General features: G+C 51.3%; 1 protein-coding gene across 3 annotated transcripts in view; it reads right to left on the minus strand.

The window, feature by feature from the left end:
• Window positions 1–24,710, minus strand: part of NFASC (neurofascin) — a 122,214-nt gene that overhangs the window by 26,038 nt on the left and 71,466 nt on the right. Inside the window, exons 9-24 of one of the 3 annotated variants that reach the window (XM_023514594.1) lie at window positions 23,583–23,714; window positions 20,994–21,137; window positions 20,232–20,343; window positions 19,725–19,891; window positions 19,106–19,253; window positions 17,672–17,796; window positions 16,763–16,807; window positions 15,529–15,630; window positions 15,034–15,231; window positions 13,898–13,968; window positions 11,225–11,447; window positions 9,009–9,124; window positions 6,808–7,012; window positions 5,259–5,381; window positions 4,015–4,188; window positions 1,662–1,676 (exon numbers count right to left, since the gene is read on the minus strand). In XM_023514594.1, coding sequence (XP_023370362.1) covers window positions 1,662–1,676; window positions 4,015–4,188; window positions 5,259–5,381; window positions 6,808–7,012; window positions 9,009–9,124; window positions 11,225–11,447; window positions 13,898–13,968; window positions 15,034–15,231; window positions 15,529–15,630; window positions 16,763–16,807; window positions 17,672–17,796; window positions 19,106–19,253; window positions 19,725–19,891; window positions 20,232–20,343; window positions 20,994–21,137; window positions 23,583–23,714 — 2,100 coding nt within the window. Of the gene's footprint in view, window positions 1–1,661; window positions 1,677–4,014; window positions 4,189–5,258; window positions 5,382–6,807; window positions 7,013–9,008; window positions 9,125–11,224; window positions 11,448–13,897; window positions 13,969–15,033; window positions 15,232–15,528; window positions 15,631–16,762; window positions 16,808–17,334; window positions 17,797–19,105; window positions 19,254–19,724; window positions 19,892–20,231; window positions 20,344–20,993; window positions 21,138–23,582; window positions 23,715–24,710 lie in introns of those variants that run through there. The other 2 variants (XM_023514592.1, XM_023514593.1) reach the window with 2 other exon arrangements.

The raw sequence follows: 24,710 nt of genomic DNA on the forward strand, positions 1-24,710 counted from the left end.
GAATTACCGATGTTATCAGCACACCTCATTTCAAAAAAGTGCAATCTGCCTCCACCACCACGTCACGTGGCAGCTGGAGCCTAGGAAACACATTTGATTGACGGACGGAGACCCTGAGCTCATTCTGCATACTATGAAGAGTATGTAATAGGAAGTGGGGCGTTTGAAATGACACCTCCTACCCACTCACAAGAGGGGCAGTAAAGGCTAGCACAGACGCCTACTGAACAAGGCACTCTGCCACCAACCCCACCCCCCAGGTCCCAGAGCACCAGAATGGGGAAGGTAGATGCGGAGCAGCTTTACTATGGAGCTTTTAGCTGATGCGCTGGTGCACTCCTGCATCTGCCTTTAGCCTGCCCTAAGCACCTGTTATAATAGTCACAGGAGAGGTTCTTATGTAAACTTGAATCGGGAAGTCAGATGACCTCAGTGTGGCAAGGATGGCTCCCTCCCTGGTCCCCTTCACCTTAGAGGGAGTGTTCAGACCCTATGGGGAGGCACTGGGCCTGAGCAGGCTGAGATATCAGGGGTAGGAGTGGTGGAGAGGACCAGGGGAGGGAAGGACGATGGCAGTTCCCTACCCACGGATATGCCTGGCAAAACATAATACAAACTGAAGGAAGCAGGGTGTGCAACAGAAATAGAATCAACCTAGGATGAAATGGGAGAGAGATGAGTGAAGGTGGGGAGGAAACCAAATTGTGCAAGGTGGCAACATCTTCCTAAGCCAGCCCTCAGTTGCCTCGCCTGGTTCCCAGTCCCCCAGCCCTTGCCCATGACCTTTGTTCTGCCAGCGAGAACTTTCCTACTTAATGTAACTGAGGCTCAGAAGAAGGCCAGGAAAAGAACCCCGGGACCCTTGCCTAGGCTCTCCAGGTTGCGGGTAGACCACGAGGACTGGAGAGGAGGAGCATGGTCAGCAGGTCATCTCCTAGGCCAGGACCTGCCTGCCCAGCTTTTCACTTCTGCTCATGTAGCTACTTCCCAGACCCAGTGAGTGGAGGCTGTTCTTAACGCTAAAGACTTTAAGGAGCTGGATTTTTGAGGTGTGTGGTCACAACCAGCCCACAGTGCCCACTGAGACTCCAGGTCCTGGAGCAGCTGGCCCTGTGCTTACTTGTTCTCACTGAGCAGACCCCATGGTAGTGGCATAGCCCGTGCTGGGCCCCCCCATGCAACATGCACGGCACATGCACACGTGCTCCCGCTCTCAGGGGTGGCAGCTGCCCCTGCTCCTGCTGCAGCATGCCGTCTAGGGCCACAGCTGGCGGTCCAAAGGCTGTGGACACTCTCTCTGCATTCTGAGATGTTGAGCCTAGGCAAGGGCTCAGGTGGTTGGTGGAAAGTAATCTACTCAGCGTCAGAAAAAACTGCAGCTTCAGAGAGCAGGTCAGGAGGCTGTGTGTGGGGGACCCTTTCTAAGCCATCATTCTTCTCAGCAGGGGGCAGGGAAGTGAAGGGGCGGAGAACACACTTGGTCTCCACTGGTCCCATCCTCCACACACATCCTCCTTGCCAGTCTGGCTTCCTGACCACTGAAAGAGCGAGTCTGGAGCATGCTTTCAGCCCGACCTCTCCCTCCTCTCCACCCTGGCTGGGCCGGGCTCCACCTGCCTTGCCCCATGCCATGCCCGTTACCTCCGCTGCTGGTACGATACCTGCGGTTGGAGTCGCTTCAGAACACAGCGCCCAAGATGGCCACAGAGGGGAAGAATGGATGAGAGAGGGAGGGAAGAGAAAACAGAGCACAAATGAAACCACAGGACAGGCAAGCAGAGGGGCTTCTGGCTTAAACCTGACACAGACGGTGTGGCCAGGTGCTGGCTGTTGTCCCGAGGATGCCAACTGGCATTTGGCGGTTCAGGCATGTTTCTGCAGAAGACTTTCTACTTGGGTCTTAGAGACCTTTTAAATAAGGATTGGGTCTACTTTGATTCAAGGACTAGTTGTCCAAGAGGTGGCAGCAAGGACAATTTGCCCAGAACACTATGCTCCCAGCTCTTTCCCTGATGGCATGCTCTGCCCTGGCTGGGTTGGCATGACCACTAAGCAGGTTGGGTGACCCTCTGTGATGCCAGGACTTGAGGGTATTAGGTGTAAGAGGATACCAACCCCTGTCTGTGTCTGCGGGGGAAGGTGCTGCACAGCGCTGGTGTGGCCAGCAGAGGGGAAGTGTGTTCAGCTGAACCATGCTGCACCATCTCACCCTTGGAAGCCCAGGCACTTTGAAGGATTAGAGCTCCAAAGCCTGTGTCCTGGCATTCTGCTGTCCCAATTCTTTCCCACCAGTTGGACATTATGGAATTAGAAACCCAAGTATGGACTGAGCCCTAAATGGAATTCCTGAATTTTCTCTGGATCCCTAAGAAGAAAGACTCTCTTTGTCTTCTGATTCTTGGGGATGCAGAACTTTCCCTGTGGTGGGCACTGGGGCTGGACAATGGGGCTTTGTTCTTCTGATGTTCTCTATTGGGGTAGAGGTGGGGAGGGAGAAGAGGTTTCTTTATAATAAATTTCCTTACAGAATTCAGTAAGGAACTTTAAATAAAGAGCGCCACATCCTGGCCTGGCCTCTGGTAACAGGCATACATTAGTCACTTACCAGACGTCCCCCAGCCCTAATAACTTCCCGAGCGCCCAGGGCATCGGGAGGGTCCACCAGGAGGGGAGCATGTTGTGCGACTCCTGGTGTATGAGACCAGAGAGGGATGCAGTGGGGACTGCCAGCCTTTCTTCAGCTTCTGTGTGGCCTCCCCTTCCCCTGCCTCAGGGCTGGCCTGCTGGCAGGGAGGGATATGGGGCTGCTGCTGAAGCTCTGTTGGGAGCCCAGGGTGAGGGGGCAGAGGTAACAGGGCCTGGTAGCCCTGGTGAAGGAAGCACTGAGGCTTTCTTGGGTTCAGAGGTGGGTGATGATATGCAGGAAAACCCATTTGGGCCAGGGCCAGCCATGGTATCTGAGGTGTCTGGGGAAAGCACCAGACATGGTAACTCACGGTCAGCCTTAAGGATGTCTGCTCATACCACCTCTCTATGGAGTCCTCCCTCACTTAGGCACACGGGTAGATATTCTTACCAATGGCTCCCCCTCTGGATGGTGTGAGCTTATTACCTTTGTGTCCCTTATTTTCTGCAGTGTCTGGCACCTCACATTGTGGGTGCCCAAGAAATGGCTGAATAGACCATTGCACTTGCAAAAGGGCAGCGGGACCCCTCAATTTTCCCAAGTGGTCTGCCAATATTGAAGCTTTTGTAATCTCACACCCCTGCAAAGTTCCTGAACCTCACACTCCCACTGTAGCCAGCACGTGCGCAGTGAGCCTGGAGCCCCCTCTAGTGGAACTCTCCAGCAGATGCAGCTGGAGGATGGCAGGACCCAAGACCCAGGAGTGAACTCACTCTTTGTGAGGCTGGCTTGGCAAATGGCTATTTTCCAACTCCCCCCTCCTCTCCACAGCCTGACAACTCACCCAATTCAGGCTTCAAGGAGGGACCACATTCTCTGCTCTACTCATGATCTCAGCAAACAGCTTTAAAATCATGGCAGCTCCCTTGCCTCCTTGAACACACATACCTTTGGGAAAGAAGGCTATCCCTGGAGCTCTCATGGGGCACCCTCAATTACATTCCTGCCTCCCTCAACAGATGAACCTTTCACTACTCCCTGGAGTTCATTGGCATATTTACTTCCAGATGCTTCCTCTCATCTCCTAACTCATGCTCTTTTCCTTATTCCTCCACAAGAAGGAAAGATGATAGATGTTAAGTCGCTAAGAAAGGCCAAATGGGGACCCAGGTCTAATGGCAATAGCCTAAGGAGATCTGAGTTTTCTAGATGCAATACCAGTACCTACCTCTTAGCACCTAAGATGGGCTCTCTCCCATGGAGGGCTTGAGGACTTGCAGCCTCATTTCCTCTCCATCCTGGGAGGCCAGGTACAGCTCTTGGGGTGGTTCTCTAGGTATCTGAACTAGCTGAGCCTTTTACCCCAGGGGCTGCCACCAGGTACCTACCTTCATTAGGGAGTGCTGGTGACTCCTCCGTGACTGCTTCCCCAGAGCCCACCTGCGTCCTGGCGCTGAGGGTGAAGCGGTAGCGTGACACAGGATCTGCTCTCTGCACTGTGAACTTGGTCTGATTGGGAGAGAAGCTTTCCACTATCTGCTTTCCTACTTTGGTTCCATTAACTGGGGAAAGATAGTTAAGTGGGATTAAACTTTGGTGACATTCACTGTGACAAGTTATATAATCTGTGGCTGGAAGGAGAGCACCTTCCTGGCTTTGTTGGAAAGGGAAACGGTGGCACCTGCATAGCGATCTGAGAGCCTTGGTTCAAAGGCAGAACTCTGGCAAGAACTCCCTCAGCTCTTTAATTATTTCCCAGCCATAATACTTCCTCACTTATCTGGTTGTGTCCAGCTCATTGCAAAGTTATGTGGCTCATGCCAAAAGATCTGGTTTATAATTCCCAAGTCCTCTCAACAACAAAATTCTGGAGCTCCTTTCTACTTTCAAATGGAACTAGGGCAACACCACTAGGGCTTTAGATTGTTAACATCTTCTCTGTGTAAGGCCTATTCAGTAGAGCTCAAAGGGTCAGGTCATGGGATGGATTCACAAGAGCACACAGTTGGCTATTAAAATAGTTAGCAACACTACACCTGGCCCTTTGAACTCCCTAATAAGGTACATCACCTACTTTAGAGGCTTAATGCTTTTTTGAATAGAGCGAGACTCCTGTCACCGAAGGGTGACAATGAGCTCTAGGCAAGGTCTTTCCAACCCAGGCTTCTTTCTGATTTCAGTTGCTCCAGTTACTTGGCAGCTTTGCATACAGCTGCCTTGTCGCAAATGGCATCTTGTTAAGGTGTTTCCCAATAGTCTAGGGACTCCTGTGAATATACTGTTTACCCCATAGGATGGAAGCTCTATTGGATGAGGAACTATCTCTCCTAGACTTGTAGGTGTTGGAGACTATTAGACTATAAGGCTATGGTTGTTTCCCTCATTGGACCAGAGTTCCCTTTGTCTCACCCATCAGACTAGAAGCTCCCTGCAGGCAGAGCTGTGTAAGAGGAGCAGGTATTGGATGTCATCTGTCTCCCCATATCTAGTGGGGACCTTCCTCAGCCCCTCCATCCCTCTGCAATGCACTCTGTACCCCATAGTCTGTCTACCTTGATTCCTTAGGAAAAGTGGTGAGAATGGGGTTTCCTATTCTCAGATTACCTAAGAGAAAGAGAAGGGCAGAACGTACAGGGAACGTATCTGAGAGTGTATCCAGTCAGGATCCCATTGGGGTGTTCCGGATGGTCCCATTCTAGGTTGATTGTCTCCAGGTTGGGCTGCCGGACTCGGAAACGCCTGGGGGCACTGGGTACTTGGGGAAGGAGGAGAGAGCAGGGGAGATGAGGGGGAGAGGAATAGAGTGGGGAGGATGAGGAAAACACAAAAACAAAGCACAAATATGAAGGCATTGACCTCCGGGCAACCCCCAAGCTGGATACTGCCACATCAGGACCCGGGAGAACTGTGAGGTGGCCAGAGCTCATTGCCCCATTCACGATGTTGTTTCCCCCAGGTCTGAGGACAAGAATGGCTCAGAGTCTACTATTTAAATGGGGAAGAAGTAGATCAAGTTTTCTGTTAGCAACTACCCTGGGTTCAGCACACGTTAGGCTCTGATCCTGCAAAGAGACCTCCAAATTGGGCAGAGCCATTCCTAGGCAGGGAAGCATTTATGGCTGTTTTGTACAGAGGCTGCAGCTCCCAATCCTCAGACAAGGATTCTCCCCACTGGGTCCAGGCAGCAGGCCCAGGCTTCTGAGCTGAGAATGTGGGGTTCAGGGGTGGGAAGAAAGAAACCCCGATGGAACACCTGGAGAGGGTGGGAGGGCAAGAGTGATGGGGAGAGGCTGATGAGGAAAATAAAACTGAGGGGGAGGGAGAGACAGGAATAAAGAAAACAAGAGGGAAGAACAAAGGAGAGGAGAAAGGAGGAAGAAGAAAAATGGGGAAAATAACAGTTAAGAAGGGAAGGAGGAGAAACGGAAGAGGGCAAAACAAATGCAAAGCAGATACAAGAAGACTGGCAAAAACAAGGAGGTGAACTGGGAACTCTGCAGGGGTCTGTACCCCGGGACTGGGTCAAACCACACACCTGTGCAGAGGGAAGGGGCTACATCTAGGCACCCCTCTGGAGAGCCACTAAACACACACACACACACACACACACACACACGCTGACCATTGCAGCGGAAGCTTCTTGGTAACGTGGGGGAGAACTATGAAGGTCTTAGGTGCTAGTAAACAAATCAGATGGCTCCCGTGGTCAGGCTGGATGCGGAGGTGGTGAGATAGCCCAGGCTCCTGCAGTGCCCTCAGGGGTCAGTCTGCACGACTTGTCTGGATTATGTCAGCAGACTACACAAGTCTTCTCTCTCTCTCTTTTTTTTTAGAGACAGAGTCTCACTTTGTTGCCCGTGGTAGAGTGCTGTGGCATCACAGCTCACAGCAACCTCCAGCTTTTGGGCTTAGGCGATTCTCTTGCCTCAGCCTCCTGAGTAGCTGGGACTACAGGCCACAGGTCTTCTCTTGAGACACAATCTCCTGTCAGGGCAGGTCACCTTGGCAATGCGCTCTGTGGGGATGGTGGGAGGTGCTCAGCGTGCAGGTCATCAGCTCCTTGAGGCCTTGAAGGGATCACCTGGGCCGTCCACGCCGAGCTGTGCTGGAGCTGCTCCAGGCCCTCGGGTGTGTGCTACCCTCGTCCTGCCCCACCCTGAAGAGCTGCAGGCCAGACCTACCTCCTTCCGGGGTGGTGAACTCCTTGGTTTCACTGCGAGGCCCATCGCCTCTCCCATTGACCACAACCATCTCCAGCTTGTAGTTACTATAGGGGAAGAGGCGGGATACCACACCACGGAGGCGGTCACCAGAGAAGCCGGCTTGCTGTCTCTTCTGAGACACCCACAGGTTCTTCAGCAAGCTGCTCTCCCTCCAGTAGTAGGCCTTCGGGACAGAGCAGGTGGTGAGGAGCAGGCAGGCAGAGCTGGGTTAGTTGTTAGTGGTGCTGGTAGTGACTGGTCTTTCCTTTGTCTGCTACAGGCTCCAAGTCCCAAATGACCTCATCGGTCCCACACAGGGCTGAGGGAGCAGCCTCACAGTCCCCGCTCATTAGTCGCTAGTGAATATGAATTTATGGCAAACAAGAAATAGGGCGTTTGGTTCCAATCATCTCTGATCCATGCCACCTCTTTGGGGGATGGGTGAGTCGGCCAAACTTACATCTGAGCTGCTCCATCATGAGACTTATTTCCAAGGTGGGTAGCAGGGTGTTTAGAGAGTACGTCCGTGCCAGAACCACAAATATGAGCCAAGGGTCTAGGCATGGAAAGCTCCGCTCTGTGCTCAAAGACCACATCACTCGAGTTAGATTAGTACGGTTTAGATTGGCAGTAGGTGGGCGTTGAAAAGTAGTGGGTTACCCCAGAAGTCTGAATATGAGAAAGGTTTGATTTAATCCTTGGAAGTAAAATGGTTTCTTTTCACATTGTTTGAAGCCTTTTAGGGATGAGATAGACACATGTCCAAGAGACGGTCACACGTCCAAGTCAGTGGGATGCTGGGCTGCATGGTGGCAGAGCTTGGATAGGACACAATGGCTAAGGAAGGCAGTGTGTTACAGGGACAGTAGAATAAGCTTGCCACATGAGGTTTAATTAGTGGTGGGGAAGAAGCCACGGGTCAGGCAGCCACATCAGTGTCATCCAGGCTGCCCTGGCCAGGTAAGGGGGAGTCCAGACTTAGACGGGGACCCAATGGAAGCTTTAGCTAGAAAAATCTCCAAACAGGCAGGTTAAGGGTGCAAGTCCACTGTGGGGCAAGAGCTCATTCAAGTGGATGCATCGTTTCACCTTCCCCTGCTTGCCACATTTGTTTCCCAATAAAAGACTGGCTTCTCTTGTTCTGCCCCAACTGGCTATCAGTCAACTCTTGATGACCTCTGCGGCCACACAACCTGCTTTAGTCACAGTTACAGCCTCCCTCACTTGCCAGCCAACTTCTAAAGCTACTCATGAATGAGACAGCCTTGTACTCCTGAGTTTTCTCTCCCGTCTTCCCATCTCAGCTCATTCTTTCAAAGATTAGAGACGGTTGAGCAGAAACTGCTCATAGGCAGGGAGGACCAGAAGCTAAGGACCTTGAAAATTCATACTTTGGGTAACCCAGAGTTGGCTGTGACAATAGGGAGGATGTCTGCACCCTTTCAATGGCCTTGCCTATTGGTTATGGCTTTATGAAACCAGACTGGGTAAGGCAAGAAGCCCAGAAGGGGCCACTGGGAGAGGGGCCGGGTGTAGCCCAGCAGTGCCTCAATATTGCTTCTGAAGATGCAGGTGTGCTCCTGTGTGCATTACAAATACCACATGCTATGCAACCAACCCAAACCCACCATCCTTCATGTGATTTTTTTTTTTTTTCTGAGCAGAATGTCTCAGCATATATGTTGCAGGATGCATTTGGGTTTATTTATACATTTTTTTTCCTGGGTATATGTTTGAACAGCTAACCCTAGACATCATCTTCTTTTTTTTTTTTTTTTTTTGAGACGGAGCTTCAAGCTGTCCCCCTGGGTAGAGTGCCATGGCATCACAGCTCACAGCAGCCTCCAACTCCTGGGCTCAAGCGAGTCTCCTGCCTCAGCCTCCCAAGTAGCTGGGACCACAGGCGCCTGCCACAATGCCTGGCCATTTTTTGGTTGTAGCCATCATTGTTGTTTGGCAGGCCCGGGCTGGATTCGAACCCGCCACGTTAGGTGTATGTGGCTGGCGCCTTAGCTACTTGAGCCACAGGCGCCGAGCCAGACATCATCTTCTTGACTCAATTTTTGATCCAATATATATTGCCAGGATCCTTCCAAATATTGTATGCCCTACATTGGCTACCCCCTTGCCCTGGTTAGTGAGCTGGGTGGTTAGGTAGAGTTGGGAGCTGGCTTCCTCACTCGATACTCTCTGAGCTGGCCCTGGACCGTGTCGGGGTAGACGCGGTTCCACTGAAGACTGATGGCTGTGCTGTTCATGACTCGGATTTTAACTTCAGTGGGTGCAGCCCTGGGATCTGCAAGGAGTTGGGACAGAGAGCTGGTTACGTGGGCAGGCTGGTCCCTGGACTCTCAGGGCCCTTCTATCTTATTCTCTGCTGGCCTGGACTTGTACTGCACTCAATGCTCCCCGAGAATAGGGGCTGTCTCCTCCATCATGCTGTACTTGAAAAAGTAGGGGGAAGGCTTAGGACAAATGGTGGCAGTCTATCGCGTTTCCCCCAAAATAAGACACTGTCTTATATTCATTTTTTCTCAAGGAGACACACTAGGGCTTATTTTCAAGGGATGTCTTTCTCTCTGTGCAGATACGCTGCATAGCCACGCCCATCACTAGGTCTTATTATCGGAATATGGCTTACATTTAACAAATGCACAGAAATCCTACTATGGCTTATTTTTTTGGGTAGGTCTTATTTTCAGGGAAACATGGTAGGTGGAAGGGACTCTGCCTACACGTTTGACAGACAATTACCTACTACTCTCCTATGCTGGGTAGTTTCCATCTGCCCTTCCATTCTATTCTCTACCCTTCCCTGGCCTGCTCCAAGTCCTGGGATGCTTCCCTCTTTGGACCTTATCAACTGGGCTCCCTTGTTCTCAGGCTTCCAGAGAGGTTTGGCCAATAGGACAAAGGAGACAGAAGGAGAGGGAGGGTGGGTATTGCTTCTCCTGGCTTCTTCTTGGCTGGGCTATAGGTTGGCAACTTTTTACACTCTTCTACCCAAGGCCAAGGCCAAGATGGTCCTTGTAGGCTGTGGTGACTCCTCCACCCCCTGCTCCATCAGGCTGGAGTGGCGTGATAGCTTCCTGCTACAGCTGGCCCTCAAGCTGGGTCACACCCCTTGTTGTTTTCCCTCTAAGCCTAGTCATACATCACAAAGAGTTCCTTTTGAGAGTGCCTCTATTTCTTGCCAACATCTTGCAAGAAATGTTACTCACAGATTAAAGACACCCTCAAGAGTTCAGGAAGGGATTTTGACCCTGTTGCTTTCTGGAAAAGGCAGGCCATTTGCTTCCCATAACTTATCCTTGCCCCCCTTTTCTTCACTCTGCCTTCGAGCAGTGCTGCCCTAACTCTAATCCATCAGGACACAGGCTGCAGGGACAGGTACACACAATGGAAAATGAGAGAAGGGTCCATGAAGCCCACCACCAGATGCTGCTCTTCCACACTCACCATCCAGTGGTCCCCACTGGGCTCCTGTCCACTACCATGGAGGTGAGGAGGGGGACAGACCCCTCTGCCATCTCCCTCAGGAGGCTAATCCATAATCACCTCTGGGAAGGTGGGGCCCAGGGCCGAGCCCTCTCTCCTCCCATCTTACCATTGCGAACATGGCGGCCCCAGCACTGCCCAAGTGAGTCCATTCCTCCCAACACTGTCCCTCCTCCCTCCCTCTGCTCACTCTATTCTCCTACATAATGACTCCTCAGAACAGACCCAGACCTGATTGCCCTCAACCAGGAGGGGACTCCACGGACCCTCCTGCTTGGCTCAGCAGCCTGTGGGATTCATGTGCCGGGGACAGAGAGGCCACCATCATCTGGAAAGCCACATGCATACCTCCACATACATGCCCAGAATCCTATTGCTTTCCTAGTGCCAGCCTCCAAAGACTTTCTCTCTTTATGCCCAATTCTAAGGGCTGGAGGCAGCAGCAGGAATGCTGGCAGTGGCTGGTCTGGTGTTCTGGGGACCTGCTACATCCCTCAGGGCTTCCCCTGGGAGCCTGTGGGAGGAGCATGGCCTGCCATGAGGTCTTTCTTGGTACTAGCATGGGTTGGCAGTAAGGTAGCCTGGGGATCTCAAGGCCAGGGCAACTGTTTCCCCGCCTGAATTTACTTTTATTATGTTATACTGCCATGGATTTCCCTTTTAGGGCCTCAGTTTTCACATCTGTGAAATGAGTGTACTTGATCAGGTAATGACATTCAGTAATTCTAACCACTGCATGAATGATAATATTTCCACTCCTGACGTCATCAGGTGTCTGTCTGCTCCAGATCACTCTAAGGACTTCTCTTTCCTGGGAACTGATTGTCCCACCCCAAGGTTCCTGGCCTATGGAGCCTAGCCATGAGGGGCCTGGAGGGGGGACAGGGAGGTTACTCACAATCTTCTCCTGAGTAACCAATGACAGTGTCTGGCTCTGGGCCCTTCCCAAAGTCATTTTCGGCCTGGACTCGGATCTCATAGGGCACGTAGACAGGGGTCTGCCCCACCACGTAGCGAGAGCCCCATACTGTGGCATTGCTCCAGGCTTCTCGAGTCTCTCTCCGCCGCCACTTGACAATGTAGCGCAGGTTGGGGCCAAAGGCAGAGGTGGCATTCATGGGCTGGCAGAGAGAGAAACAGGGGTGCAGAGGCTGCAGGTGAGGAGTGAGGGTCCACTCACAGCTTGCCCTCTCTCTCTGTGCCAGGCACCCCTTTCCACATCTGCCTAACACCAGCCAGCCTCTCGCAGGATCGGGAAGAACACATCCTCTTCCCTGATGAGTCCCTCAAAGCCCAGAGTCCTGTGAACCCAGCAGCAAGCAGACTTTCAGTGATGAAGGCTTCCCAAGACCTAGTTACTATGGCTCCAAGAGCTACCACATTCACAGGTCAAAGGGAGTGAAAACTTTCTTTTCTTTTTTTTGAGATGGAGCCTCAAGCTATCCCCCTGGGTAGAGTGCCATGGCATCACAGCTCATAGCAACCTCCAACTCCCGGGCTCAAGAGAGTCTCCTGCCTCAGCCTCCCAAGTAGCTGGGACTACAGGGGCCGGCCACAACACCTGGCCATTTTTTGGTTGCAGCCATCATTGTTGTTTGGTGGGCCTGGGCTGGGGATTCGAACCCACCACCTTAGGTGTATGTGGCTGGTGCCTTAGCCACTTGAGCCACAGGCGCCGAGCTGAAAACTTTATTTTCAACAGAAAATAAACAGAACAGAATCACTTTTGGGCCTGGCACAGTGGCTCATGCCTATAATCCTTGCACTCTGGGAGACTGAGGCAGGTGGACTGCATGAGCTCAAGACTAGCCCCAGCAAAAGCAAGACCCCATCTTTACTAAAAATAGAAAAACTAGCCAGGCATTATGGCAGGCACCTGTAGTCTCAACTACTTGGGAGGCTGAGGCAAGGGAATCTTTTGAGCCCAACAGTGTGAGGTTGCCGTGAGCTGTGACCACCCAGCACTTACCCAAGGCAAAAGAGTGAGATTCTGTATCATAAAACAAATAAACAAACGAACGAATGAAACAAAACTCCTTCCTATGACAGAAGCAACAATAAAATAAAAGGATAAGGATGTGTAATTTCCAAAGTCAGATGGGATGAGTTTTGGTTAACCATAGCACACCTCCTGCCAATGAACTCAAATTCTAGAACTGACTTTTTTATTTTATTTATTTATTTTTTTTTGAGGCAGAGTCTCACTTTGTCGCCCTCGGTGCAGTGCCCTGGCATCGTAGCTCATGGCAACCTTAAACTCGAGGGCTCAAGCAATTCTCCTATCTCAGCCTCCCAAGCAGCTTGGACTATAGGTGCCTGCCACAACGCCCAGCTATTTTGTTTTTTAGAGACCAGGTCTCTCTCTGGCTCAGGCTCAAACCTGTGAGCTCGGCCTCCCAGAGTGTTAGGATTACAGGTGTGAGCCACTGTGCCCAGCCCCTAGAGCTGACGTTAGTTCTACTGATGCTGTGTATCTGTCCTCTCCTTTTCACAAATCAGGGTTCTTTACAGGTGGGTCCATTTCTGTTTTTTATCTTCTAAGGTCCTCGCCCTGGAATCAGTCCCTTGGGAGCTGTCATGTAGAGCCATGGACCAGCTGCCTTGAATCTGGGCTCAGCCCAGTTGCTGCTGTTCTTTTTGGGCAAGGCTATGTGGTGAGACCAGGCCCTCAGAGAGACAGGGATGGTCGTGATTCCACTCACTGTTATCTCCCCATTGCCATTCCTTGGGGGCAGCAGCCCGGAAATGTTAGTACTTTATTGGCTGCATTTGCCTCTCTCAGACTTGGAAGTGGTTTGGAAAAACCACTGTCATTTGGAGACATATCCCAATTTTGGTTTAGAAAATCTAGTCCTTGAGCCAAGATGAAGATGGAATCTTATAATCTCATCTGGAGGGAGTCTTTACAGTCACTGAGTCCATTCCCTGAAATAAAGAAAGGTCTGCCCTGGACCTGTCTTAGGGGCTTGTCTTTCCTCCACTCCTAACACTCCCCAGTGAAAGGACCCCAGAACACATCACAGCCTGGTATGTTGTTTGCCTAGACTAGGCGTCCTCAAAGTACGGCCCGCCGAGGACATTTATCTGGCCCGCCAGGGGGCAGGGGTTTTTTGCCGCCACTGCCTGTGCTGCTTAGCAGCTGACTTGTCCTGGGGTCTGCAGTCTGGCTCTCCAATGGTCTGAGGGACAGTGAACTGGCCCCCTGTTTAAACAGTTTGAGGACCCCTGGCCTAGACCTTTCCTAAAGTCTAACTCGAATCCCTCCTTCTTCAGCAAAAGTCCGTTTGATTTTGCTACATTCTCCATGTACTCTGTCTGGCTGGCAGTCTGTGGAACTGGGTCGCCTCTGCTCCCTTCTCTTTTCTGAAATCATGCGCTTAGACATTTGTCCCGTTTGGTTTCTGGATGCCCATGGCAGAGGAGCTTGGTTTTGTATAGAGGAATGGCTACCACGACCAGCCATTCTGAAGCACACTGGGGCCTTGGGGAGTCTGGGCCATAAAGGAAAGGCTCCCAGGAGCACACTGCCTGGTAAGAAGATCCCTGGAGGGCCAGGGTCATGGCCTCTTACCGTCCATGTGATCTCCATGTTGTTCTTTCTGGTCCCCTCTCCCTTCACGTCACTAGGATTGGACTCAGGGGCTGAAAGCCAAACAGACACAAAGTTTAAGTCCAACTTATGCCTCGTGAGGGCACAGTGAGCACCCTCTCTCCTCCCACCCGATGGGTCCCTTCTCTGCCCTGTTTTTTCTCAGCTTCTATACGCACACTACATCCCGTGGGACTGGACTCTCACTGATTTTTCCTCGTGTGTGATGGCTCTTTCTAGCTAAGCCATAAACTACCAGAGCAGAACTCATTTTTTGTGAATTTTAATCCAGAGGCTTTCCACACTGTGGGTGGTCAGTAAACCAACTCAACGTGGATTATCCCTTTTGTGGATTAGCCACTAAATGTGTTTCATATCAGACAGGTTTATCCCTGGCATTTAACATTCTAGGGAGCATCTCCACCCTCTATGGGCTGGTATGATTTCAGAAATCTAAACATTACCCAAGTATGTTAGGAAAAGAAATCGTTTTTATTTTTATTTTTTGAGACAGAGTCTCACTGTGTCACCCTTGGTAGAGTGCCATGGAGTCACAGCTCAAAGCAACCTCAAACTCTTGGACTTAAGCAATTCTCTTGTCTCAGCCTCCCAAGTAGCTGGGACTATAGGCACCCACCACAATGCCCAGCTATTTTTTTGTTGCAGTTGTCCTTGTTGTGTAGGAGGCCTGGGCTGGGTTTGAACCCGCCATCCTGGGTGTATGTGGCATGCACCCTACCCACTGAGCTATGGGCACCGCCCAGGTAAAGAACTCTAATGTAACACCAATATATATTATATATTTCTGCTGCACATCTTTGTAATAACTCTTTCCTTTAAAGCAAATAATCAAGAGTTATTAATAAAATAGCAGTTAACATTTATTGTGTACTTTCTATATACCAGGCACCATGATAAGTAACCGACATGCATTTTCAATTTTTTACGACCGTGCCATAATGTAAGTGTTATTACTATTCTCTGTTTTGCAATCAGGAAGCTGAGGTTTGGCAAAGTTAATTAACTTGTCCACATTCATGTGCTGGGAACTGGGGGAATTCAGTCTGAGTTCAGGTGCCCTGTTCCAGAGCCTCCTCTGACAGCCCTCAAGTACTCACGTGCTCCACTGGTTCGGTAGCGCTCAGACGGGAGGCTGGGGTGGCTACTCCCAACCTCATTGATAGCAATGACCCGGAACTGGTAGTTGACATATGGTGACAGCCGGAGGACGGCTGAATTGACACTTCCTGGGAACTTGGAATGGTCATGCCAGACACCTGGTTGGAACTGGTCCTCTTCAAACTGGACGACATAGTCTGAGTGGGCAGGGAAGACAGACCTGTTTTAGGAGCTGAGTTAGCAGCATTCTTCTTTAAAAGCACTTCCCCCTGGGTTCTATCTACCCCCCTCACATAGACAAAGACACAGACAGAATTCTTCCTAAGACACAGGAAGGGAAACCAAGGCCTCTGTGCATCCTGAGAATAGTCCTGGACACATATCAAGTGATGCAGAAGTGAGACCAGAAACCAAGGAAGGCCTTCGGTTCAAGGTGGTTACCATTTGGGGTTATCATCTTTTCTGGTTTTGGAGCTCAGGGGCCCTGTGCTGACCTGTGATGGGGCTGTTGTTATCGTCCCCTGGGATCCAGGTCAGTCGTACACTCCTTTCAGCCAGGTCGGTGAGCTCTAGGTCCCGGGGCCTATCTGGCCGTCCTGGCAGCAGAGGGAGAAGACACCACGCAGGGCTCCTGAGTTAGAGCTGGTCTGGCCTCATGCTGGCCTTTACCCTGGACAGATCCCTGTGGGGCTTAGGTCTTCACTACCAGCAGGATCTAACCCCAGCCTTCCCTGTGAGGTGAGAACAAGGCCACCCTCACCCCCTTCCCTCAGGGGGCTGAAGAAGAAAAAGGAACCCCCAAATTCCAGCCCTCCAGAGAACCAGGAGCACGGCCATCCCAGCTCTGCTGCCTCTCATCTGACCTGTGCTCACATTTAGAAAGTTGATGAGGACGTGTGGGATTCTGTCCCATTTTCTCATGATAATTATTCTCTACTGTGTGTGCCAAGGCTTTGAGAGGACGGGAGCCCAGGAAAGGCATTTGGGGTGCTGAGCAAGGCATGTAGGTGCTGGGAGTGGTGGAGAGGCAATAAAGAAAGACGACCAGGCCAGAGAGGACATAGAGACTTGGTCTAGAAGTTTCAGCGACAGACAGGAGGACAGAGGTAACCCCAGAAGACTTCTAAACAGTGGTAGGGGCAGTACCTCCTTGGGGTGCTAATCTCACTGGGATTGCTTTGGGGGGTGTAAATGCCATCCTGCCTGGGATGAAGCCATGTGGCCACTGACTGTTGGAGGGAGGCAAGATTTTTCCTTCATCTTGACCCCCTGAGTCCAGCTGGGTATTGGAAGGATTCAGAAGGCGAGTCCACATCCCATTTATGAGTGTGTACACCCATGTACGTACAGACTGGGAAAGACAGATCCCAGCAGATGTGGGAGACCACAGAATGACAGCCCTACAGTTAATCCGAAGGAGTGGGCTCCCTGATTGGCTCTTAAACACTTCTAGGGAGAACAGGCCACCCCCAGGCAGTGGTGAGCATGTCTGGGGGCAAAGGACGGGTGAAACGGGCAAGGACCTTAGGCCCAGAGGAGAGTAGTGCTGTGGGCTCAGGGAGATGAACACACACACACACCTGAAAAGAGGCCAAACGTGGTGGTGGTGGGGGTGCCGCCAGGAGCCTTCACGCTGTGATCCTTCCCCAAAGGACTTCCTCCCCCTAGACTCCACCCCTAGCTGTCTACAAAGGGTGCTGGTGAGGGCCCATGATTAGTGTGAATTACCTTTGGGCAGGGCGGCCAAACGGTTAGTTGGAGTGACCTGATCAGCTGCAAAGGTAAGATGGGTTATCCAGGTTAGCAGGTTATCCAGGGTTAAAGGTATCGCAGAAGGATGCCAATAGGCAGTCAAGGCTGGAACAGTTGCCCCAGGACTGAGGAGGTATTCCACACACAGGTTCATTCTCCCCTCCATGGAGAACCCCCCACCCTTACAGAGGCCATCTTGTATTTTCTCCATGGCTGGGGATAGAACATTCCAATATGACTGGGCACACCATTTCCAGCAGCTGTGCCTTTCTACTGCACCAGTGCTAATGGCAGCAGGTGCCCAGCATGGGGACAGAGATGACAAGGGGACAGCAGGGATCTGCCTCACTGGGAGAGGCCCCCGTCCCACTGGTTTTCAGTAGTTTAGTAATTATAGTCCAGTGTAGACACAAGGACAGGAAGAGACAGCATCATCTTGTTCAGGGCATAGCTCGCTGTGAAATGCCACCAAAACCTAGGAACAGGGTGGGAAGGGGAGGAAGACTGGCGGAGGTCGTTGGAAGCACAAACACAAAACTCAGTTTTGTTTTAATGATGGATTGTTTTAATTGTCTTAGTGGTTTAGAGTTAGCTGTAAGAAAGGTAAAAATGAACACAATAAGCAACTCCTTCCACCTTTCCTATATCACTCAGGCACCCTTCAGCTGAGATCAGTGATTCTACTTAGGCAGTAAGCTGTGCAGCCCAACTTACTCTGAAAGTGGCAGCTTCCTAATCCTGAGATCAAAAGGCAAGAGATCACCACACTTGGCTGGCCCACTGACCACAGGTGTTGCCCTCAGAACTGTCCAGAGCTACTGCTGCTCTGGCTGCCTGGAGGGCCGGGTGGGGGTGGTCAGTGCCAGGGTGAGCAGCGACAGTTACCTAGCACGGTGAGGTAGGCCTTGGCCAGGTCCTGGTCCAGCTCGGTGCTAGCGACGCACGTGTAACTGCCCTGGTCCCGCTCTGCCACACCAAAGATGGTCAGAGAGTCATCTTCCTTCTTCATCCTGCAAAGGTACCACGGAGGGGTTAGGAGGAGTGCAATGGGGGGTGCTGGGCACTGCCCGCCTCTTTCTCCCTGGAGGGGGCATCTCAAGTCAGAAGGAAGAGGGAAGTATCACAGCCTGAGCTAGGAATCCTCAGGTCCTCCTGGGGAATATGAGGCTCCCCCTCAATGCTTGGACACAGGTAAGGCCTCACAGTCCCCTGGAACACTTACAGTACTTGACAAAGGGGAAAAGAAAGTGGACACAGCTCAAGTGGCCCTGAACCACACTGGTGCCTTCAAATTCCACACCTGTGTCTGCTTCTGTGCAGACAGAAATGGGCAGTCCATTTATAGTGCTATGCACCCCTCCTAGATTAGGGTAATATGAGGCCTATCCCTCCCCCAAAGTAGATTGGTATTTCTCTTCTCGTACTTGCAGCCTTGTCCATCATCAACCCAGATATGTCTTCTTTGCACCCAGGCATAGGCCAGCCTGTCCCTGGGCTGCTTGGACCTGTCTCTCACAGAGGAAGTGGGGGACCCGGAGCAAGTGGCTGTAAAGGTGTCAGCACCAACGGAGTAATGGAAGGCCTGTGCCTACCTGCAGGGTACACCCCCTGCAAATGTCAGGTGATGGCTGGAAACAGCTGGTGCCACATCCAACTGCAGGGTCCGCACAACCTAGCCCCTGAGCTGGAGGAGGTACAGCACAGAGTTCTGGGAAGGAGGCTCCCACTGGAGATTCTCAATCCCCACTGCACATTAGAAACCATAGGGGGACTTTTAAACACTTTTAAATAGTCAACGTCCTACTCCTACCTCAGTGATATCATAATCACTGATTCTGTGAGAGGAGGGGCCCCAGGTGCAGTGAGGTCTGAGAACCACTAACCACAATGGGCACACTTGGCTCGGGATGGCCCTGCCCTCTACTGGAGGACAGGGGTACTGCAGACAGGCCCGACAGGCTGTGATGTGGCAGAGGAAAAGGAGACAAGATGGGGCATAAAGAAAAGAAGGAAGAGGAGGCGTGAGAGCTGGGAAGGAGGGAAGAAGTGAACAGAAGACAGGCCTGGGGGAGAGAGAGAAGCAGCAGAGAACAGAGCGAAGGCGAGAGAAGCAGGGAGCTGACAGCAGAGAGCGAGACGGGTGTACGTGGGGTTCTCTCTGAGCTGGGAGGAGTCACCCAGGCCATCCTCAATAGCTCTTTAGTGACATACATGACACAGGTTCCCTGACCTTGGGCTCTTCAGTGTGTCTCCAAGAGGAAGGGAAAAGAAAACGCCCCTCAAGCCAGTACCAGGCAGAGAGAAGGGAGGCACAAAAACCTGCTTCCAATGTAGAGCGGCTCATCGTCCTTCAGCCAGGAGACTGTGAGTTTCAGGGATGGGTCGTGCTTCACACGACACTCCAGCTGCACCGTGGTGCCCCGTTTGGCAACCTGGTCCTCAGGCATCCGGTAGATCCTGGTGGGGTCTGTGGAGAAGCCCAAGGAGCTTGTTGCTGACCCATTCTCTGCCCAGCTGCCCCCTGGGGCCACACAGTGTGACACGTCTGACCAGCTGCCAAAGGTGGCTCAAAAAGTACACAGTGGTATGAGCAGAGGGGAGTCCCGGGTAGCCCCTGATGGTAATCCAAATCCTTCCTGTTAGGCTCAGGAACATAGGGTGTAACTTCTGGGGTGGCACTGGGGCAGCAGTTTCCCCTGATAGTTCCCTTCAGACCAGGCTGATAATAAGCTGACCATTTATAGTGCTGTGCACCCCTCCTAGATTAGGGTGCTTCCGGCACGTGGGTCAGCGAGGACACAGAGATGCACACTGAGGAGCCCACTCAGGATTAAACATCAGGGATGGGGCATTTTCACAGGGAATATCACATGTGGGTAACTGCAGCGGGGCTTCCTTGCCACACTTTGAACTCCCACCTGTGACCTCTCTCCTTTACCTTTGACCTCCAGTCGGACTTGGTTTTCAGCTTTGCCCAGAATGTTGGTGGCAACGCAGGTGTAGATGCCTTGATCCTCTTTGCGGATCATCTTGATCTCCAGGCTGCCATTCTCGTACACGTGGTAGTTGCCACCATCCAGGTTGCTTCCTTGCCCATTCTTAAACCTCACAACAGAGCAGCAGAACATGCGGTACACTGAGAAGGGGCGGCCCGAGGGCGTGGGGCAGTGGCCACCGAATGGGACCGCAGGGTTTGGAGGCCTGAGCTCTGTAGGTCCTGTCTCCAACCACTGGGCAGCCCTGGCAAGCCTCTACCCCTCTCTGGACCTTGGTTTCCCTTTCTGGATAATAAGGGGACTGACCCGGATGATCTGCCAAGTTACCCTCAGCTACAACGACCTTTGAAGGTTCCCAGGTCTTGCTGAATACTCATCATGGGCCAGATGGGAATGAGAAAGTGAGACAGATGACCCTGCTGGGTAAAGCCTAGTCTTCTGGAACTTACCATCGGAGTGTGGGGATGGGAGACCCAAAGAACGGGCAGTCCAGCCGTGTCCGGTTGTAAAGGATCACCCTAATGAGCTGGTTCCGGGGTGACATCATCCGAGGTGGCACATCTGAAATTCCCAGAGAACAGGTCTTGGGTGCAGAGTCTAATCTTACATTTCATCCCCCTTGGCCTTACTTTCACTACATGCCTTCTCCTGATAGTAGCTCTCTAAGCACTAAGACACTTCCCCTATTCACCTCCCTTCCTTCCAGATGATCCTAAGGATTAGGTGAGGAAGAGGTAAGTTTGTCCATCTACCCTCAGCCTACTTTACAACTAGTCCAGCTTTTGCAAAGGCTTTCCCCAAACTATGCAGCAGGCTGTGTAGCTGCTCCGGCACAACCCAAAGACACCTCCTAGCTCCACCTCTCAGGGCTCAGGACTGTAGCACATGTACTCAGGACCATTTCCCGCCCTGAGATCCACCCGAGAACTTGGGGAAGTCACCATGGATACACCAAGGAGATGAGATAGACCCACCCTCTCACCAGGGGACGGAGGGGATGAAGACTGACTTCTCTGATGGATCTAACCCTGTCTGCTCATCCTACTCTGTGGATTTTAAGTGTTCCATTCTTCCCATCTCCACATCCTCTCACTTCACCCCGCCTGGCCAATCTCTGGAGAAGAAAGGGCACCCCATGACATAACCAAGCCCCCAGGGCAACTCCATGGCAGGAGAGCAGAGGAGGGGACTGCTGTGAAGCACATACTCACCCAGCACGCTGACAAAGGCATTGGCCAGCAGGTAGCCATGCTCATTGGAGGTGTTGCACTGGTACACGGCCCTGCTGCTGATCTGGGTGTCTCGGAAGATGATGGTGTCACCAGCCACCTCTCGGTTTGGGTTAGGTGGTGCCGCTATAGATAAGGAAGAGACATTCCTTGTGAGAGATGGGGAGGGCAAAGTGAAGGGTACTTGGGGCTCAGGCCAGGGCTCCTGAGTATGACCGGGGTGTGGGGAAGTCTTGGGTGGATCCCAGATGACCTGGCTTCTGGCCTCACCACTACTGAGCTATGTCACCTTGGCCCTTCACCTAACCTGCTGAAGTTTAGTCTGGTCTAGGATATTGGGAATATGACTTTCTGCTTGAACTATGTAACAGCTGGGCAGTGCGATTGAGAGTATCAGCTTTGGAAATGGAAAGGGGTTTGAATTCTAACCACATCACCTACCAGCATCATTTAATCACCTTGAGGTTCAGCTTCCTTGTCTGCAGAATGGGAATTACATGTCACCTCCTGGGATTTTTGTGAAGATAACCTGAGATTTCATGCACATATAAACCGACTAGCAGAAGGCCTAGCACATACTGGTTCTTATTGTCATTATCCAATATGCATATATATAAAGGTGTTTTGAAAAGTATAAGGCAATATACAAATAGATAGGGCCTATCACCTGCCCCACCCTCTGAGTAGACATTTTCTAAACATTCACAAAGTTAAGCTTGCAAGCCAGTTCCTGTTGAAAACTGAAAGAGTCCTTACTGCCAAAATCCTAGGTCTTCCCCAAAACTCCAACCTGAGAGAGGACTTTCCCTCCCACAGTTCTCCTCGTACTGCTGGCTCGGGGTGCAGAGAGTAGAGGCTAGAGGCTAGGGAGTCGCTGTGTGTGTGTCCTGCTTTGTCCACACATCACTGGGAATTGTGGGATCTGGGGCAAATCAACAAATTCTTCTGGGCCTCATTTCCTTCATCTGAAAAATGGAGAAGAATCAGTCTCATCTTTCCCCTACTCTAAGGAAGGCTAAGATAAGAGAATGATAATGAACTGTAAAAAGTATTCTAGAAATGTCAAGACTTGCCACTCAGCTTTAACCACTAGGTGACTTTCCTCCTTGAGATTTCTGTACTGGGAAACAGGTGATTTGGCTCGGAGAGACCATGAACTCACTCAGGGTCACCCAGACCTATCAGGGAAGTCAGCAGAGGAGGAGGGAGGAGTCTGGCCTGTGGGCGCCACTCCACAGATAGCGAGTCTGCGCTGGAACTGGGGCGTCAGCCGAGGGTAAACGAAGACAAGGTCAGCATCCTTATCATCCATCCCCAGGTCCCCACTCAGCCACAAGGCACCAAGGCAGGCAATGCCAGCAACTTGAATGTCTCCATGTCTGGAAATTCCCAGGGAACCAACCCTCCTCCTACTCATTCCCTCATGTGTTCCCTGGGGAGAGTGATAGGTGACTTTTCTAAGACCAAGGCTCAGCTGCAAGTCCTGGGCTGCATTTATTTAATGATGCTGTGAAGTTTAGGACCACTGCCTGCCTTATCCTCAAAGCACTGTTAGGACAGAAAGCTCTAGAGGCCAGGCAGTGTCCAAAACTCTGTTTGTAGCCAGGGAAATAATATTTATTGGGCACAACTAGGTTGCAGACTCACAGATGGCCCATCTGGGCCATCTCATCTCAGGCAGTTCACTGCACCAACCAGAGCCTTGTTTTCTTACCTTTAATGCCCAACATAAAAGCAGTAACAGGTGCAGCGCCTGGCGCACAATCCACGTTTCATCCTCTCCTCGAGCTGACTCCCTTGCCTCTCTACCTGCTTCTATTGGATGCTGCCCTTGAGTTAGATTCTGACTTCTCCATGTCTGTTTTTTTGCCCCATTTGGTTGATACCATTATTTATATTTCCTTTGACCCCTAAAGAAAGTAAACTGCAACTGGAGGAAATATGTGAAAACTTGATGATCAAGACCACTGGCCGTCAGGGGGCTGGAGTTACTTCATCCATCTGGGCAAGATTAAATTTCCCCCAAGTCTATGCCTACTCAATAAGCTGCAACTGCGTCTCGGCTTTCACGGGGGAAGTTCTTCCTTGTAGCTAACCATAATCTTTCACCTTATCATATAATTCTACTTCTTCCTTCACCATCAGCAGAGAGTGGGATTTGGGTAATCAGTACCGGGTTACTGAGTACTCTCTCACTTCCAAGATCTGGCCATCACTCAGAGCCTAAACCCTCAGTGATGCAGCCACAGTCCCCAGACCCTGAACTGGGTTCTGTAATTGTTAAGGTGCTTCTGCAGAGATTTAAGAAAACCCCAAGGGAACGGAAACCCCCCAACTCTGGGAACATAACCACAGATAACCAGGTCTCCTGGTCTTCTGCTCTGTCACACAAAGATAAGCCAGATTTCCTGCCTCCTGAGATGCCCAAAGCTGCTGAAAAGCAGCTGCCCACAGGGTACTCTTTTCCTTTACTGCCAGTGCAACCAGCACTGGCCACAGACTGGGATCTGGAGCCCATGACGAGAGAGAGGAGAGTCAGGTGGGATGATGGGATGATGGCTTGTTACTTACATTGCAAAGGTTCCCCATTCACCATCCACTGGACGGTGGGTTTGGGGTTCCCATTGGCTCGACACACTAGTCTCCCATCCTCACCAGGAGCCAGGATAAGGTTCTTGGGTTCGTCCAGCCAGTAGGGAGCAGCTGAAAGACAAGGACAGGCACAGGCAGGGGAGTTAGATGGTGCGAAGCAGGCAGAAGAAACCAAACAGAGCCTTTGTGAATGGATGGCAGGAGTCCTCGTGTCTCCAGCACCAGGTCCTCACCACCTGGGGCCTATCCTCCTAGGATGATGTGGTCCTGCCTACATTGGCCCAGCCTGGCTGCACAGACGCTGACCTATTTTGAGTCCACAGCACAATAGTTCTAAACTGGGGCTGCTCATTAGAAGCCTCTGGAGAGCCTTTAAAAACCAGGGATTCTGGGGCCTGTCTCAGACCAACTCAGCCAGAATCTCCGGGGAGGCCTGCATGGCTGAGGCTTTTAGAGGCAACAGGTGTTTCTGATACACACCCAAGGCCTCCACTGGTAGCGAAGGTGGTAAGGCAGGCAATGGATTGGCCCCTCTGGATTTCTGTCATTATAAGATCAGACCACTTAGGAAAGGCCTTGTATTCATTTCCTTAGGCACTGGACTTTGATTAGAGCAGTTCTTAGCTGGCCACACTTTCAACAGTTTGGACAATTTTGTTAACATGTGGAAATATGAATTTGTTTGAGCAAAGGTCTTTTAGATCATATTCTCCTAAAGATCTTGTTATCCCTCCAAAAGCTAAGAACCCCTAAGTTTGTGTGTGGTGCTGAAACCAAGGTCACAAGATCAATAGGCTGTGTGCTAAGTTCCTGTACTTGGCCAAGTGTGGTGGCTCATGCCTGTAATCCTAGCACCCTCAAAGTTGGAGGTGGTGGATTGTCTGAGCTCAGTCCAAGACCAGACTGAATAAGAGTGAGGCCCTGTCTCTAAAAACAGCCAGGTGTTATGACGGGTGTCTGTAGTCCCAGATACTTTGGAGACTGAGGCAAGAGGATTGCTTGAGCCCAAGAGTTTGATGCTGTGAGCTATGATGCCACAGGCCTCTATTGAGGATGACAAAGTGAAACTCTGTCTCACTAAAAAAAAAAAAAAAATTCAGATACACA

Source organism: Otolemur garnettii, unplaced genomic scaffold, assembly GCF_000181295.1.
Source record: "Otolemur garnettii isolate 467f Iridium unplaced genomic scaffold, OtoGar3 scaffold00055, whole genome shotgun sequence".
In the NCBI taxonomy this organism is placed as follows: domain Eukaryota; kingdom Metazoa; phylum Chordata; class Mammalia; order Primates; family Galagidae; genus Otolemur; species Otolemur garnettii.